Source organism: Desmodus rotundus, chromosome 10 (genome assembly GCF_022682495.2).
Source record: "Desmodus rotundus isolate HL8 chromosome 10, HLdesRot8A.1, whole genome shotgun sequence".
NCBI classification, from domain to species: domain Eukaryota; kingdom Metazoa; phylum Chordata; class Mammalia; order Chiroptera; family Phyllostomidae; genus Desmodus; species Desmodus rotundus.
Window position 1 is genome coordinate 83,094,076 of NC_071396.1, and position 16,964 is coordinate 83,111,039.

General features: G+C 32.7%; 1 protein-coding gene across 1 annotated transcript in view; it reads right to left on the reverse strand.

Moving 5' to 3' along the window:
• Window positions 1-16,964, reverse strand: part of TRAPPC8 (trafficking protein particle complex subunit 8) — a 90,481-nt gene that overhangs the window by 22,314 nt on the left and 51,203 nt on the right. Inside the window, 10 exon segments of the mRNA XM_024580721.4 lie at window positions 1,265-1,323; window positions 1,411-1,479; window positions 2,700-2,796; window positions 4,425-4,572; window positions 5,907-6,349; window positions 10,861-11,015; window positions 13,183-13,309; window positions 13,789-13,863; window positions 16,173-16,303; window positions 16,727-16,921. Coding sequence (XP_024436489.2) covers window positions 1,265-1,323; window positions 1,411-1,479; window positions 2,700-2,796; window positions 4,425-4,572; window positions 5,907-6,349; window positions 10,861-11,015; window positions 13,183-13,309; window positions 13,789-13,863; window positions 16,173-16,303; window positions 16,727-16,921 — 1,499 coding nt within the window.

Consider the following 16,964-nt stretch of genomic DNA (forward strand, 5'->3'; position numbering starts at 1 on the left):
ATTTCTTGAATTATATGCTACATTATGTAGATGTTATGCTTTGAGTTAATTAATTAATAAATACATACATTTTCCCCATTAGGAGTAATTTTTTCCCTACAGTTTTCTCATTTATCTGTATTGCTTGGTAAGTTTCATTTACTCAAGCAGATTCATCAAAAGGGAAGAATGCGTTTGTTTCTGTCTTCAATTCTCCTATACAAAAGTATTTAGCAGTAAATACAATAAAAATTACAACCTGAACATAATTTAAGGGTCCTGATGATGTTTCCAGGGATATCAAATTTAGAAATGAAATTAACAAAACAAACAAATGAAATCCTGAAGGCTAAATTCAAATGTTCATGATAATTAGAAATACAAAAGTATAAGGATGTTTGAAACTATCAAGTAAAAGAACAGAAGGAAGAAATAGTAACAGTAACAGTGCACAACTACACGGAATTTTACACACTTGGTCCAGTTTTTTCCTTAGCAGATTCCCAGATCACCTCTTCAGATTTTGTGGGGCTGCTAGAAACTGCAAATTCCCATACTCCACCCAAGATGTAATGAAATCAGAGATTTGCACAGTTCTGAAAGTTTGAAAACCACTGCTCTAGGGGATTCTTATAAATAATGAAGTTGAGAGTATCACTGCTCTAGACAGCAATACATTTAAAATCACAAAACAGCTTATTATTTGGGTCTCAGAACCATATATCAAAATTCAAAGGCTTATCATCTGTATGTTCCACTGTAACCACTTTCTCTGACAGTTTACTTCATATAATACTGTTTCTTTTTTTTTTAATCCCAAGGATTATACTTATTTCATGTGATCAAAAGAAGTTAATTTTAACTAATTAACTAAAATGGTATAAATCTATTTTTTTTAAGATTTTACTTATTTTTCAGGAGAGGGGAAGGGAGGGAGAAAGAGGAGAGAAACATCAATGTGTGGTTTCTTCCCACTCACCCCCTACAGGGGGCCTAGCCTGCAACCCAGGCATGTGTCCTGGTTGTGAATCAAACCGGTGACCCTTTGGTTTGCATGTCAGCACTCAAACCACTGAGCTGCACCAACCAGGGCAAAATGGTATAAATCTATATAGCATCTTTGGTCAATTTTCAGGCATGAAGTCAAGTGTCTAAACTCAACAAAGTTCATCCACCAAATAATCTGGGGATTACTAAAGCAACAGTTTTGCCAAAATAGGCAGATATTCCAGAACTCTGACTTTTAAAATCAAATGTTACTGTGCATTTTGGCAATTTTGCATACCTGTTCATTTCCAAAGATAATATCTGCAAAGGTGTATTTTTCCGAGGACTGTGTGGCAACTAAAAAAAAACAAGGGGGGAAATAAACTAATCATATCACTGGCATGAAATATAAAATGACATTAGGAAATGTTAACATAAATTTACCTTCTTTTTCCTTACATCGTATTGCCTTGAAGCAAAACTTTCCCTTTTCCCTACTGCCAAGTTTGGCATCTAGAAAGAAAAGAGAAAATATCAAAGACCTTTCTTAGCTTATAACATGGTAAAAGCAACTCAATATTCAGAATTCCTCAAACTGGAAAATAATGCATAACTCTAAATAATGTTTAATGAAAAATGTCTTTGCTTTCATCTCAATGAAGTAAATCTAACTCTGCTCTAAAAAAGGATAAACTTAAATGTTCTTGAAACACATGTTCAGTGTGTCTGTGCATGTATGTACCTATCTATCTGACAGTACGAACAGAAAGTGTGAAATACAAGAACTTGGAGGCACAGTCCCACCACTCTACCATTTCTTCATTTCTTTTCGGTATTTCTTCATAATATGCATCACTTATACCAGTACTGTTCTATGCATATACTTTGCTATGATGGATCTTTCCACCATTGTAAACACTGCTAAAATGCTAATACATTTTAATGACCACAAAATAGTCTTAATTGCAGCTAAACTTACATTAAAGCCATACTGAATTTTGCCCTAGTAAGCATAATCCTGCAATAAACTGCTTTGACTAATGGATTTTCCCATATTTTAAGTTAATTCCTTTGGATAAATTCCAAAAATAAGGAGGCTCACCATGAGGCTAAGGGTTTAAACATCTTTATATCTTTTGAATATGTATCATACAATACTTTTCTAGAAAGAGCAAATATGATTTTCCTAGCTTCATTTCACTCTACGTTACTAGATAATCTCATTACTGGCAAGATAATAAACTGGCAGAAATATTCTAGAAAATAATTTGTCAATATATACCACAAGCATACGTATTCTTTCTTTGAATGTTATATAGGTATGGAAATACACAGAAGAGCACGTCAGTACATAGGTATAGTTATACACAAAACACCCAGCTTTCTAATGGCAAAGGAAACAAAGAAAAACTTCTTTTTACTCTATATGTTCCTGAACTGTTGGAAATTTTGAAAGGGATCATGTATTCAAGCACCAATTTTACAAATGAATAAAAAAAGAAAAAATGCAAATAGGAAGGTGTGGAAGGGAACAAAAAAAAGGAAAATAATCAATTAAAATAAGTAATTCGATGTATAGTCATATCAACTAATGAAGGCACAATTTAATATTTAACAATGTTAATTATAAGAAAGGCACCCATAATCTTAGATCATGGTACTACTCTGAAAAAAAAAAATCAAGCAATGAAGGTATGTCAGAATTTACTATAAAGAGAGAAAAAGACACAAACCTTTGTTTTCAGAGAGATTTACAGATTTCTGTAACCTCCAGTGTTTGCTACTACTTGATACTTGTACTATATGGAATTCCTTAACACCTGCTTCACTCTATGAAAAATAAATGAAAGAATCATTCAGGATTTAGGAGTATTAACAGAGTATTCCAATGAAAACAATATTCACACGAGTATCAAAGTCAATATCGATTAACATAAGATGAAAATTTCATTTTAAAATAAATTAACAATATACATTTCATGAAGTTTAAGTTACTTCAATCCCCTTTTTAATATTCTTAGAGAAGCCAACATTTCATCTAAGAAATAAGTTTGGTCCTGGCCAGCGTGGCTCAGTTGGTTAGAGTATCATCCATAGACCAAAAGGTCTCGGGTTCAATCCCCAGTCGGAGCACTTGCGAGAGGGCGACCAATCGATGTTTCTCTCTCCCACTGTTGTTTCTCTCTCTCTCTTCCCCCTTCTCTCTCTCTAAAAGCAATGAAAAATATCCTCAGGCGAGGATGAAAAAAAATTAAGAAATATTTTTATAATGCCTTCCTAGTGGAACATTTTAAAGCACTGAAAGTATTCAGTTATTAGATCTACCATAATGAGTTACTGGTAGTGTTTAACAGATCAAAAATTATTTGTTGTCAATTTTTAATCAAAACTGTATCATATTCTTTTTATTTCTTCTGATCTTTCTGATATCCCATTCCCATTAAGGCAAAAAAAAAAACCACAAAAAAACCTCACAATACAGAATCCCAATACACAGCCAATATACATAAAATAAAGTTAAACTGTATATCACTTTTTATTCTCCTGAACAAGAGAAAATTTGAAATTAAAATTTCCTTAGTCTTACAAATAATGTTTTTTGGGGAAAGATCATAAAAGCATTAATCCTAAATATCTTAAAAAGAAGTAATCTTACATATCTATGAAGCTAAAAGCAAAGTACATTATAGAATTAATAACATTTCAAATAAGTATCTGAACTGAATCTGAAGCTAAGACTTTATTTTAATTATAAGATTACATTCCCTTCTTCAAGAATTTTTTTTTATTTCAAATACATAAATAGGAATGGTAAAATGTTTGTAATAGTTTATTTTTTTTCCAAGATTTTATTTATTTTATTTTTAGAGCGAGGGGAAGGGAAGACGAAAGGGTGGGAGAGAAACATTGATGTGTGGTTGCTTCTTGCACATCCCCTACTGGGACCTGGCCTACAACCCAGGCATGTACCCTGACTGGGAATCGAACCGACAAACCTTTGGTTCACAGGCCAGCACTCAATCCACTGAGCCGCACCAGCCGGGGCTGAAATGCTTTATATAAAGAATATGGTACTGTCAGAAATGTATGTGAAGGGTTATCAAATTAATACTGAATGTGAAATCCTCAGAGAACTTCATAAACAATTATAGCGAGAGATTCTCCATGGTGAGACTAGAAAATACTTTACGGGATCTCTTCTGGGTTGAATTACTGGCATATGGGGCTATATATCATATGAATATGTGCCATATTTATGCCACCAGGTCCTTTTGCTTAAAGAGATACTTAAAATTGCAAAGCTAATACAAAATTAGGGTGATTTCACACTGTATTCTACAAAAACATTCACAAATTCCTAGCTTACACTGTATTGTGAACAAAGAAAAAATCCATTATTAAAACAAAAAAACCACTTCAAACAATTTAAAACAAAACTGAGTTTTAAACCAACTTACAGTATTAATATTTTCCACATCCACAAAGACTAGCATATTGCCTCCTCTGCCCTCCTCTTCCTCAAGAGAATTACTTCTGCAGACAGTGGCTCGTACACTCAAAGATCGGCTGGTACAAATAACTGCTGTGTGTCTTAATATCCTGTGACTGAAGAAGTAAAGAATCGCAAATTTAATCTAAAAACCTCTCCCTGTGTTATGATTCCTTAATTCCAAATGAAGCTTTTAAAACCTCATCACTGTCAGGACCAAACAAACAAACAAACAAAAAGAATATAATAAAGCAAAATTATCTAGTTGGCTTAAGTTCAATTTCTTGTTCTCAATTTGGAAGGATACTATTAGTCTCCCTGACTCTAGGCATTTTCCCTGCTCATCAAAACTCATCTGTATAGCACATGAAAATAATCTTCATGTAGTAACATCCTGATTATGCCTCTTCTCTGACAGTGGTTTCAAAGTACCTGAACATCTACTAAGTAAACTCCAAACTTTCACCTGGCATTCAAGGCCCTCCACAAAGCTTTACATTTCAAGGTTCATTCCCCTTTGCTTCCTTTACATATGTTTTACACTGTGGCCAAACTAGCTCATTCAGGTTGGAAATCCTGCAAAACTTTATTCATATATACAGCTTCATGAAGACCCACTATTCTCTTGCCTACCCCCCTTGATATGCAAATTCTGAAATCTTTACTTTCCTTGGAAGCTCATTTCACCTCTATTACATTCTATACAGTCTTTCCTAATTGCCTTGGCCAGAGCACTCTGTCATCTTGAGGAAAACTAGCACTTACTGAGGATGTAAAATGTACTTACACTTACAAATACTGTACCATTTCTCTTCACAGTAAGTCTTACAAGAAAATTTAAATATTCCATTAAATAAAATAAAAACATAGCACAATTACTTCTAGTTAATTCTGTAAAAATGACAAGGGCATAATCACAACTAAAATATTCTGCTATGTAATATAATAACCTACAGTCCTTGTGAGAGCCAGTTAGGTTTGATTTCTTCAGTGATCCCTACTATAACACCACTCTACTCATCTGTTCAGCACATACATGTACATTTTTTTCCATACATTCTCATGGGGCAGGGGAGGGCACAAGGGAGAAAGGAAGGTAAAATAATTTTCTTAACACAGGATGACTGTAGACAGGTTGTCTTCATGAACAAAGTGAATTTCATTATTATGTGGTAACTCTGTCCAGAATACCTAGTTGTATGAAAGAACCATGAAGTTTAGAGACAGAAAAGCCACTAAAAATGATTATTGTAGCTTTTTTTCACTGTTAGCCTCTTAGAACTTACAGCTAGCTATATTAGGAACAACCTCAAATATAAACATCATGCAAAACTGGAATAATTTCTTAATGAACAATGACATGTTAACAAAAATCAACATGTTTATTTGAATTTGTGCACACATATTAAACGTAGAGGTTACATTTTTTAAAAAGTTTTATAATACTCACCGTACTTTAGGCTGCTTTTTAACACCTTCATAGTAAAACAGAAAGTTAATTTCATGGACACCTTCTTCATCGGGCCCACGTAACCACATTGGTAGCTGAACTGAAGCTCCAGGTAGAAGAACAGTGTCAGGAAGGGGCACAGGAATCACCTCTGGGTGACTTCCTGTGCCAATGCCAAAGTCTGTAGAAGAAGCTGATGATGTGAGTGCTGTACACACAGAGGTAGAATCTGTCACAACAGTCTTGTAAGCACTACAGTTCTCAGAAGCTGAGGGACTTAGTGGTGTTAGAACAGCCGTGTTACCACCAAAAGTAAAGAACTCGGGATGTTTACAAACAACCTTCAATCCAGTAAGAGGACATTTGCTGACATTGACAAATTCTACATATGCTTTTCGGATTTCTCCACAGAGGAGCCCTGTAGGAAAATGTATAAAGAACACCTGCATTGGAGGGAAAAAATATTATTATATTGTCTGTTAAAAATTCCAACCCCCTAATGAATGACACTTCAAGATGCTGTATTCTTTACTAAAGGCTTGCAAGTATTTTATTAATTCTCTTTGATATTTCCCTGAATATGTGGTAATTTACAACTCCTTTTAAGAGGATGAGACAGAAACCTATGTTTCTCAGTTGCAGACTTCAGAGCTATGAATTAAAGGTAAAATGTCAATAGTAAGAGGGTTACTGGCAAAACTTTCATAATTGTGTGCATTATGGACAAGAGAAGTCACATTAATTCAATATGGTTATATGAATAATCATCAGTCAAAAAGTCCTTATCGATGTTAACTTGAAAAGTAGCTCAACTATTTATTTATACACCATTAAAATGAAAAAAATACACTATAGGTCTTAAAAGGAAGAACGCACATCCATCATTCCATCTCCAAAATCTGAAAACCCCAAAAGCTCCGAAGAACCTTAAGCTTTCACTAACTCATGTGGAAACAAAAGCTGACTCAATTAATGAGGACTTCTTATAGCCTTTCCCATTTAGTGTGATATTCATATGGTTCACAGCTCCTCTGGGATTGCCAGTCGTTACTTCATTAGAACATCTTTCCTCATACTGTTTATCTTTATATCTCTCCATTTTTAGATGTTGTCAGTGTAGTTCTGACATTTATACTTAAGGATCCTTTAAATGCAAGTAACTTACTGGGTGATTTTGTTAGCCCATGCTTCTGCCTCTTTAGTGTAGGTCCACAATTCTTTATCTGAAATCCTGAGGCCAGGTATGTTTTGGAAGTCAGCTTTTGTCTTAATTTTTAGAAATTGTGTGTGTATATTCATATTTATGCCTACAGTGTTATATAACTCTGCTGGCTTTGTTTTGATAAATACATAATGAAGAGATTATTTCACCAGACACTGTAGATGGGTAACTTCTTTCACTACTCCCTTAAACTCTTAAAATTCCATAAAATATTTCTGACACAAGATATTAGGAATAGAAATACTCTACTTTAAAAAAAATCAATATTAATGTCTATCACTGTTTATTCAAACATAATAGAAGGTCTCTTAACCACCATCATGACATGTTTGAAAATAGTCAGTGATGTTTACAGAATTGAACATTAGTTCACAGGCTTGAAGCTTTCTACTATGTCTGCGTTCTACTCCTTTTTAGGTCACTGTTTGTTCCCAAACCCATTAAACAAAATAAGTATTATGTAAGCTGCTTCCATCTATACCTGAAAGTATCACTTTTCTCTATAGATAAAATCTAGACATATATTGTACTGAAGACTATTTGACTATTATCTTTAGATTCCCACTCTGAAGCAACCAAAACTGGAAATTTAATGACAATTTATGAATGTGGCTGAATAAATGAAAAACAAAATGAAACTCTTATTAGAAAACCTATAGCAACACAAAAAATTCATAGCCAAAACCTCCAACCTAAATCCACTCCCCTGAAAATAGTGAATAAATGTATATTTGTATGTTTTCAATTTAGGTAAAATATTAGGATATGGATCTATTGTGGTTTTTTTAATCAACCAAACACCAGTTGTTATTATGTAGAATAAGATGTCCTCTTCTAAAATACCCTCTTCAAGGAAAACTGTATTTTTATTAATTAAATTTTTTAAAAACCACTATAGTACATAAGAAGTATAAAACTACCAGTATCAAAACCACGGTGAATGCAAATTTAAAGACTGTTGTTGAGTTAAACAAAATAAAATGACACATCATCTAATTCAACCTTCCCCATTTTATAAATGAAGAAAATTGCTAAGCTCAGGTAATTAGAGATGGAACAGGCAGAAGCCTAAAAGTAAAACTCTATCCATAACAACAGATTATCTGAGCAGCACTGCATCTAAAAACCATTTGTACATTTAACAATCATTACTGGAGAACATTTGATTGATACGATATAATGACAGTTATAACCTAGCAGAATCAATAAAAACTGAGTATTTTGCTGTGCTCTACTGACTAATCTCAACTTTAACCAGAGGCCAGGATCTTCCCTTTTGAAAGTAAGCTCTAGCAAATTCTTATGCATATAATTCCAAGCAAAATGTTTTATTAGTGACTTCTAAACTAGAAAGGGTGAATAGCCCTAAAATAATATTTGGATCCCAATTCATTTCAATCCATTTTCAGTCTTAGGACTCCTACCTGTAGCAATGCAATCATCCTACTAAAAATCCAATATATTACTGTGGGACTTTGACAAGCTTGGACAATAATGGCACAAGTATAAGGAAAAGAAAAGATTCTGAGAAGGACTGAGCTTACTGGACTAAAAAAAAAAAAAGATGATAAAGCAAGAGTATGGAATTGACAGGAAAGGGATGAGGGAATAGCACCAGGCAGAATAGGTATCACCCAAAACAAAAATAAAGCTAAACTAAACTAAACTAAACACGGTATGGTACTTTCAGAATATTAGTATATTAGAAAGAAGATATAATCGGTTGTCAATACTCAATTAATGGTAATTGAGACTAAAAACAAAGTTTGATCCCTACCCCTTGACACTCAGAAGATTATATTCCCTTGAGTTAAAATAAAAAATAAACATTAGAAAATAAAGCTGTGTAAGTTTTAACTAGGGAAGTCTGTGTAAGTAATTATAATAATTAGAAGCAACAAAGAAAAAGACTCTCAGATATGACTTTTTATATGTTAAAAATCTTAACATAGTGAAAGACACCAAATTAAAGTTAAAATATTTGCAAAACAGGAATCAACAAAAACTAGCACTGAAGTCAGTCTGTAAGTCTTTTATTTGTCCTACACAACTCTAAATGCAGCATAATTAAGCAAGTGTAAAACTTGGGGAGAATATATGCAGCTCAGCAATCCCATCCTCAATACACACAGATCAGCATTTTCATGAGTATGGTACCTATACCACCACTATTGGTGTAGAACTAGTACCAAGAAAAACCATCCCATGTAAGAAGGGAAATAACAGCCAAGTAAAAGGCTATCAATGGGCAAATTATATGGACATATGGAAGGAAAAAAAATCATATGAATGAAAAAAATGAAAACTGATCAACCTTGTCAGTTATCAGAGAAATGAAAATAAAGGCAATGTCATTTTTCACCAATATGATTTGCAAAGTTATAAAACAAAACAAAAAAACTCTGAAAATACCCAGTATTGCATAGATACGAGGCAATGCGCACTCCCACTCTGACGAGAAGTGCAAATTACTACAGCCTTGCTGAAGGTAATTTTGTAGTATATAGCAAAATTTGAAAATTATATACTCTGTAACTCAGCAATCTAACCCCTAAAGTGTTATCTAAACTAGAACATGGATAAAACATATACACAATGATGATTACTGAAAAGCTGTTGTAGTGATGAAAACTAGAACTGCACCCATCAATAGATAAATGGTTCAAATATATTACAATGTAAACAATGAATAGCATATCTAGCTGTAAAAAAGAGTTTCTACTAAATGGGAACAAATTATGTTGTGAAAGACAAAAAGCAAGTCACAGGATAAACTGTGCAGTATGATTCTATTTATAATTACTAAAACTATCCATAAGTAAACAATGAAAAGCCTGAAAAGAGAAACAATAATTTGGTATCACTGGCACTTTTTGAAGGTAAATGGCTAACTTATAACTCCCCTTTTTGGGAAAACTTGAGGATGCAGGAGGAAGGACCATCCTCCGGTGTCCATGCCTACACTTTGTAAGTCTGCCTTTGGTCTGCCTCTCAGACCCCTGATCCAGAGTAGGCCAGAATTTTCTCCCAGAAACTTGAAATTTGTCTTAAAAATGGCACAAAAATTGGAACTTGTAAGACTGAGGTCATATCAAAAGCAATTACCTTTAAAGGATTACAAACATTTACTGCTACATTCCCTGGAGCTGCTGAGTCCTTACTTTTCTTTGAGACTTATTATTATTTTATAATATTTTAGTTGCCTTGAGATATTCCAATATCCTTCAACTAAGTAATATATTTCTCTTTTTTGGCTTCCACAAACTAGCCATCTGCTTGTCTTCTGCAACTAAAAGACCTTGAGTTCATATGGCATGAAAGTAGGAAAGGGGAGGGATACAAAGAGGGCAAAGGAAAGACTGCTTTTGGTTGATATACTTATCTATATTGCTTACATTTTTTAGAGCATTAAGTCCCACATCATTTTTACACTTCACTAAAAAAAAAAAAAAAAAAAATTCACTGATTTTAACAACAAAACTGTTCTTTAAGAAGTGTTTTCCCAATTTCCATTTATATTTTGAGGGTAATGTTTTATAAGCAGGCTACAACTTAATGCCAAGTTGCACGATTACCTTAGCTTTGTGAATTAGAGTTAACGCTAGCTTAATAATAATTTTAAAGTACAGTACAATGTAATGTCGATAACCTCAAAATCTAAAATTAATTTACTTAAAGTATCATATGAACTTATAAATTATTAAACCCGTAAAATTTTAAAAAGCGAAATACCTCCAACAGTGGCATTTCCTCAGTGATTATGGGATCTAATCTTCGATCAGGACCATATTTAATAGATGTTTTCTCTTCTTTTGTGTTGTTAAGTCGAGGACCTTGAATTTCTAAATCTTGTCTCCCTCGGACTGACATACTTAAGGAATATTTTCCTGAAATAAAAAACAATCAATGCCCTAACAGAACTTGGTATGTTAAGTGGTATCAATTTAGCCTGATATATGAATACTATAAGTTTCCAATTATTTCTAGAAAACTTCTAGACTAGTATTTTTGATTAGCATCATTAATCAGAGAATTATGCATATTTTCCTTTCATGTTTAAACATATATTTTATGATGCTTAACTTCTCATTTTATTACTTACTTAATTTGCAGAAAGACTACCTATCAAAAGACTACTACTGGTAGTCTTTTACCACTATAAAAGATATCAATTTTAGGTTTCGTAAGTTTTTTGAAACCTATATTTAACCATAATGGCTATTAACCAAAAAGATCTATCTGAGAGAATGGCTGTGTTGGGACCAACGATTTCATTCAGGCTATGAAAAAAGATCTATTTTCAAAGGAAAAAAATCCAAAATATTAAACAGATCAACAGTTCACTTTTACTCATATTCAAATATAATATCCTAATATATATGTTGATAGTAATAATGTATACTAATATTTCCGTTCCCAGGCCAGCACTCAATCCATTGAACCACACCAGGCAGGGCTATACTAATATTTCTGGATAAAACCTTTTCACTTTTACTCATATTCAAATATATGTATTAACAAAAATATATACTGATAGTAAACATATACTAATATTTCTGGGTAACTACATCTTCTCAATAGACTGTACAAAGAAAATTAAAGTTATTTAATATTAATGTGAGATTTCCCCCAAAAGCTTCCACGGTGTGTGTAGGTGTGAAAAAAGAAATCGAGGGAATACAACTATCTTTCCCACAGGACTACTGAGCCTTTAATGTTCAGATGGTCACTGTGATATTCCCAGACCAGACTTGTAAGACGGCATTTCCTGTACTTTGTTTGATCCAGATCCCTATTAGCATTTTACATAATAACGAACTACACCAAATCACAAGAATTCTGCTTATGGGATGCAACTTATTTTAATAGTTAATTCAGGGTTTGCTCCCACTAACATCCTAAAATAACACAAATTTTAGACTAATATATTTGGTACCTTAAATAAAATAATGATCTATATTTTACTGACAACCATAACTTTGGTATTAGGTTAAGATCCTAGGTATGTACAAGTGGGAAAGGAAAGGATCTTCAAAAAGTACTTAACACCCAGTCAACTTACTTAAAATATGCAATAAATTAGCAAGATTATAAATGTTGCTTGTCTGCTGCTTGTCAACCAAGAATTACAAATATGGGACTAAAATGCAGAATACCATACTCAACTTCAGTGTAAACTTTTTGTTTTTAATTTTTGAAATCTTATGGAGTTCCTCTACTTTTGTTTGCTTTGAAAAAAAATTTTGTATTGAATCATCCTTGATATGCAGACAAGTAGAAATAAGGAACTGAAGATTAAAAGGACCAATAAACTTTCCAAGAGTTCCCAAAAGATAAACGCTAAATTCAAGTCTGTCAAGACTATAAATTTGTTAAAAAATAAATTAAAAAAGACAGCTACTAAAATAAAGGGCTGGAAGTAAGGGATTTCATGGTAAATTGCCTGACATCTTGTCACCTAAAACTCAGATAACTAATATAAATTATAAGATAATAGATCTAGAAGGGTTCCCGGAATTTAAAGGGTAAAAAGTAAACTATGTTAAATATGTATCTTGTAGTTTTACTCTTATAAAAATTGTAAAACATATCATTGAGGCACCAAAAATATCATCTTAACACTAAAATCCTACTCTCTTCACAGGATAGACTACAGAATTTAAGGTGTTTAATATCCAATGATGTCATTTGTTCTATGTTTTATAAAAAAGACAGTATTCAAAAATAGAATATGCTAAGATGGTTTTTATATTGGCCACAGAAATCTCAATCGATGGTCAGAATATATTTGATTAGACTTTATTTACTAAAACTGGATCAGTAATAGAAAAGAAATATACATAGGGTACAAACTAAGAATTATAAAAAAAATAACATTAGAAGGGAATAAAGTTGCTTATTTTTAAAGCAATAGCGGAGTTGAAAATAATCCAAATTATTCATTGTTCCAGGTACATTAAACCTATTTAGAAAGTCTCAATTTCATGCATTCTATTCTATGGAGATTGAATTAAGTATTAGTTTTCTAACTGTTTAGCAATCTTACAGCTTTACCTGTGTGACATCCAGGAAGAGCACCAATGCCATCTACTGTCATGGAGCCCTGAATAGTGCCAAGATTATACACAACTCCCAGAATATGCAGCTCCCCTATGTGATGGGGAAAGAGCTTTAGTCTTGCCTGTGGAGATATTTAAGTCACTCTTATTATCTGTTTTCACAGTACCTTAAACAGTGTAATACCTAGATTCTGTAATGTTATCGAAATATAAACTCATGACTTAAAACTTTTAAATCATCAATCAATACCTCTTCATTAGGAAGCATTTTCTACAAAAGAAAATCTCTAAATTCAACAGAGGCCTGGATCTTCATCAATACTTTTAATAAAAATCAAAATATTCTGGTCCAGCAAATATTATACTGACCCCAAGAAAAACGCAGAAACTCTTCCCCAGGCTCCTCAGCAAATTAACAAACCAAAGACCACCACAAACGTTCTTTTCCCACTAATTTCCTCCCATGTAATTCCAGTATCCTAACCTTCCAAATTTTATTTTTAAGTAAACTAAGATATAAAACAAACTGAATAAACTGATTTTTAAAATGTTTTCACCTTACTTTTAGAAAGGCTTAAGACAGAAAAAAAAAATCAATTACCACTTTAGATTCTTCACTATTAATTAAGAATTCTGAAATAACTTCAGTTCCAATCATTTCAGGTTCACTTGTTACCTAAAAAATGAATTATTTTGTAAAATATACATTCTAATGAATAAAGTATCAGATTATTAACATTCCTATATATCAGTGCTTAAAAATAATAACAGTAATTATAGTTAGCATTTACTAGGTTCCTAGTATGGGCCAAGCAAAATGCAGTTTATTTTTACAACTGCAGTAAAACCATGTAGTAGCAGCAAAAAATGTCCATTTAACAGTGGCCAAAATATCCATTTAATTTAATCTTGCAATAAGAGCAAATTTCTCCATTACTTCAACCAGCCTCTTTTTCCAAATTGGTTAACTACACATAGGAAGAGTATTGCAGCCTAAACAGGATATATAAAAGACTGGCAGCCCTGGCCAGTGTGGCTCAGTTGGTTGGAGCATCAACCCATAGACCTAAGGGTCTCGGGTTTGATTTCCAGTCAGGTACATGCCCAGCCTGCAGGCCCCAACCCATGGGGGCTCGTACCCCAGTGAGTGTGCACAGGAGAAGGCAGCCGGTGGATGTTTTTCTCTCTCTTCCCCCCTCTCTAAAAAAGCAATGAAAAAATGTCCTTGGGTGAGGATTTAAAAAAAAAAAAAGGGATTAGTGGACACTAAGGGTTGTAGGGAGAGCAAAACAGGTCTGTCTACTCCAAATCAATGACATCTGTATGACTGTAGTCCCTGCTCACGCACCAAAGCAGAACCAACTGGCTCACTCAAAGTAAACCCGATCCTCATGACCACTGTTTGACTTTTACCATGAGATGAGGTATTTGACAAAAGAAATAAAGATCACATTTCCCTAAATTCCAGTTCAGCATCTTAGTCCGTAACTAGCAGAAATTCATGAAGAAATCCAGAGCTTTAAATGTATAGGAAAAAGTGTAACTTCAATATACATAAGAAAAATGTCCACTTAACTTTAATAAGCATCCTATAACATCTAATTATTAAACAGACTGATATACTTAAAAAGCTAATAGATATTTAGAAAAAAAAACTTTTCCAAGAGTAAAGTGTTCATAGTATTCTAATTTTTATTTAAGGTATCCATAAAACATTAGAAAAATGACTGAGGTTGCTAAGATTCAAGTCAGAATAGAGCCTGGTAAATCTCAATATTTTAAACTATTCACAATCAGTATAAATAATCACAAATGTCTTCCATTAAACAGCAAGACTTTAAGTAAGGCAATCTTTAAAAAAATCAAAATACTTCAAAAGAAAAGTTCAAATAGTTTAAAGTTAGTACAACAGACATCCTTCAAGTCCTCCCTTCATAAATAAGCATGAAAATGTTGGGATTTTTCCCAGTCCCAAAATAACTTTTACCACATTATTAAAGCATATAGCAAGGTAGTAAGAAGAAGTAAAATTTATATAATAGATATCAGTGAATAAACTAATAACTAGGTAAAAATGTATTTCTGTTATACTCTGCTGGGTAACAATTCTTTGTTCGAGTCATTCCTGCTTCAAAAATGACATCTTAAATATATAAAGAATTTATTACAAACATGAGTAAGAAAAGAAATAAATGTATATAAATGATATAAACAAGTAATTCACAACAAAAAAGATATGCACATACAAGAACTTCACTAGAAATCAGTAAGATGAAAAATAAAATAGTAAGATGGCTTTTTTAACCTATAAAATAAACTTTTTTAATATAAATAAGAACACTTAATGTTTCAAAGATGAGATTTTCAACCCTATATTCTGCTTATGAGAAGCTCATTAGTATAATTTGAGAAGTGAACAGAATATTAAAGTACTTATTCCTAAAATGTTCTAACTTCATGCCTAGGAATCTTTCCTACAGAAATAATCACAATAAAAAACTATGCATGCAAATTTTTGCCACTGAATGATTATGAGAGTAAACAAATGGAAACTTCCAACATAATTACCAACAGAGAGACTAGCTTATAGATCATCCATATGATGGAATATTATGCAAAAAGGAAATATTAAGACATGTTAAAATCAAATATGCATATAAATCAACAGAGAATTAAAAACAACATATACAACATGAGAAAATCCTATATATGAGGGAAAAATACAAATGGAAAATGATTGGATATACAGCAAAGTGTTAAAATGGTTATTTCTAAATACCAAAAAGACAGCTTTATTTTTATTCCTTATGTTCTTCTGTATTTTCAATTTTAAACAATAAGAATCCAACATACTTTTTATAACTAGGAAAGAAGCATAAAAAAGAATAAGTCTAGCTCACTAAACAGAGAATTTGAAATGTTATTACAGCATCGGTTAGGCTCTCACTGAAACAGGCTTATTACAAATACCTTTTAAAAACTTACTAGTTCTTTTACTTCTTCATTATTTTTTCCACTGAAATCTTTAGGTTGAAACTTCCAGAGCAATGACAAATCAGTCAACAAAAGTGGAACCTTCAAAGGGTTTCTAAAAGCCACTTCCACTGTTATTGGTTCTATAAAAGAAATGCCTAAATTAATAACTTTAATAAACTCCACACTTCATCTTACGCTTGAATTCTCTAAACATATCTTGCTTTCATAGCTCTGAATTTCTGCCTAAAGTATCCTTTACCAACTTGTAAATGTCTATTTATTCAGGATTCAATCTGGACTGTCTTAAAACTACCTCCTCAAAAAAATCCCCCCAATTTCTCTGTACCAAGAATGGCATTCTCTCTTTTGTATTCCAACAGCACTGTGCATCTACCTGTATTAGAACCCCCACTGCTTTGTTTTATAAATGCAGCTCACTAAATTTTGAATTCCTAATTTATTTTTGCACCCCAGCTCCCAGTGATTTTGGGCACACAAAATTATCTTGAATCTATGGTAAATAAACAAACGAAAATCCATGTGTAAAAATTCAAGTATGTCACCTTCTACAACCGCAAGTGGAAATCTCGAGTTATCTGAATAACTGTTCAAACAGTACTGCGTAGGATGGAAATTGGATGGAATTACTCCTTTGTTAACCAAGGCCACAACTTGTTCCTCAAGTTCCCGCCATTGCTGAGAGGATTCATAGTCATATTCCTGATCAAGACTGACATGAGTAGCTGCTTGCTTTTCACCTAAAAAATGTGTCAAAATTAAATATGCATTTATTAATACCTG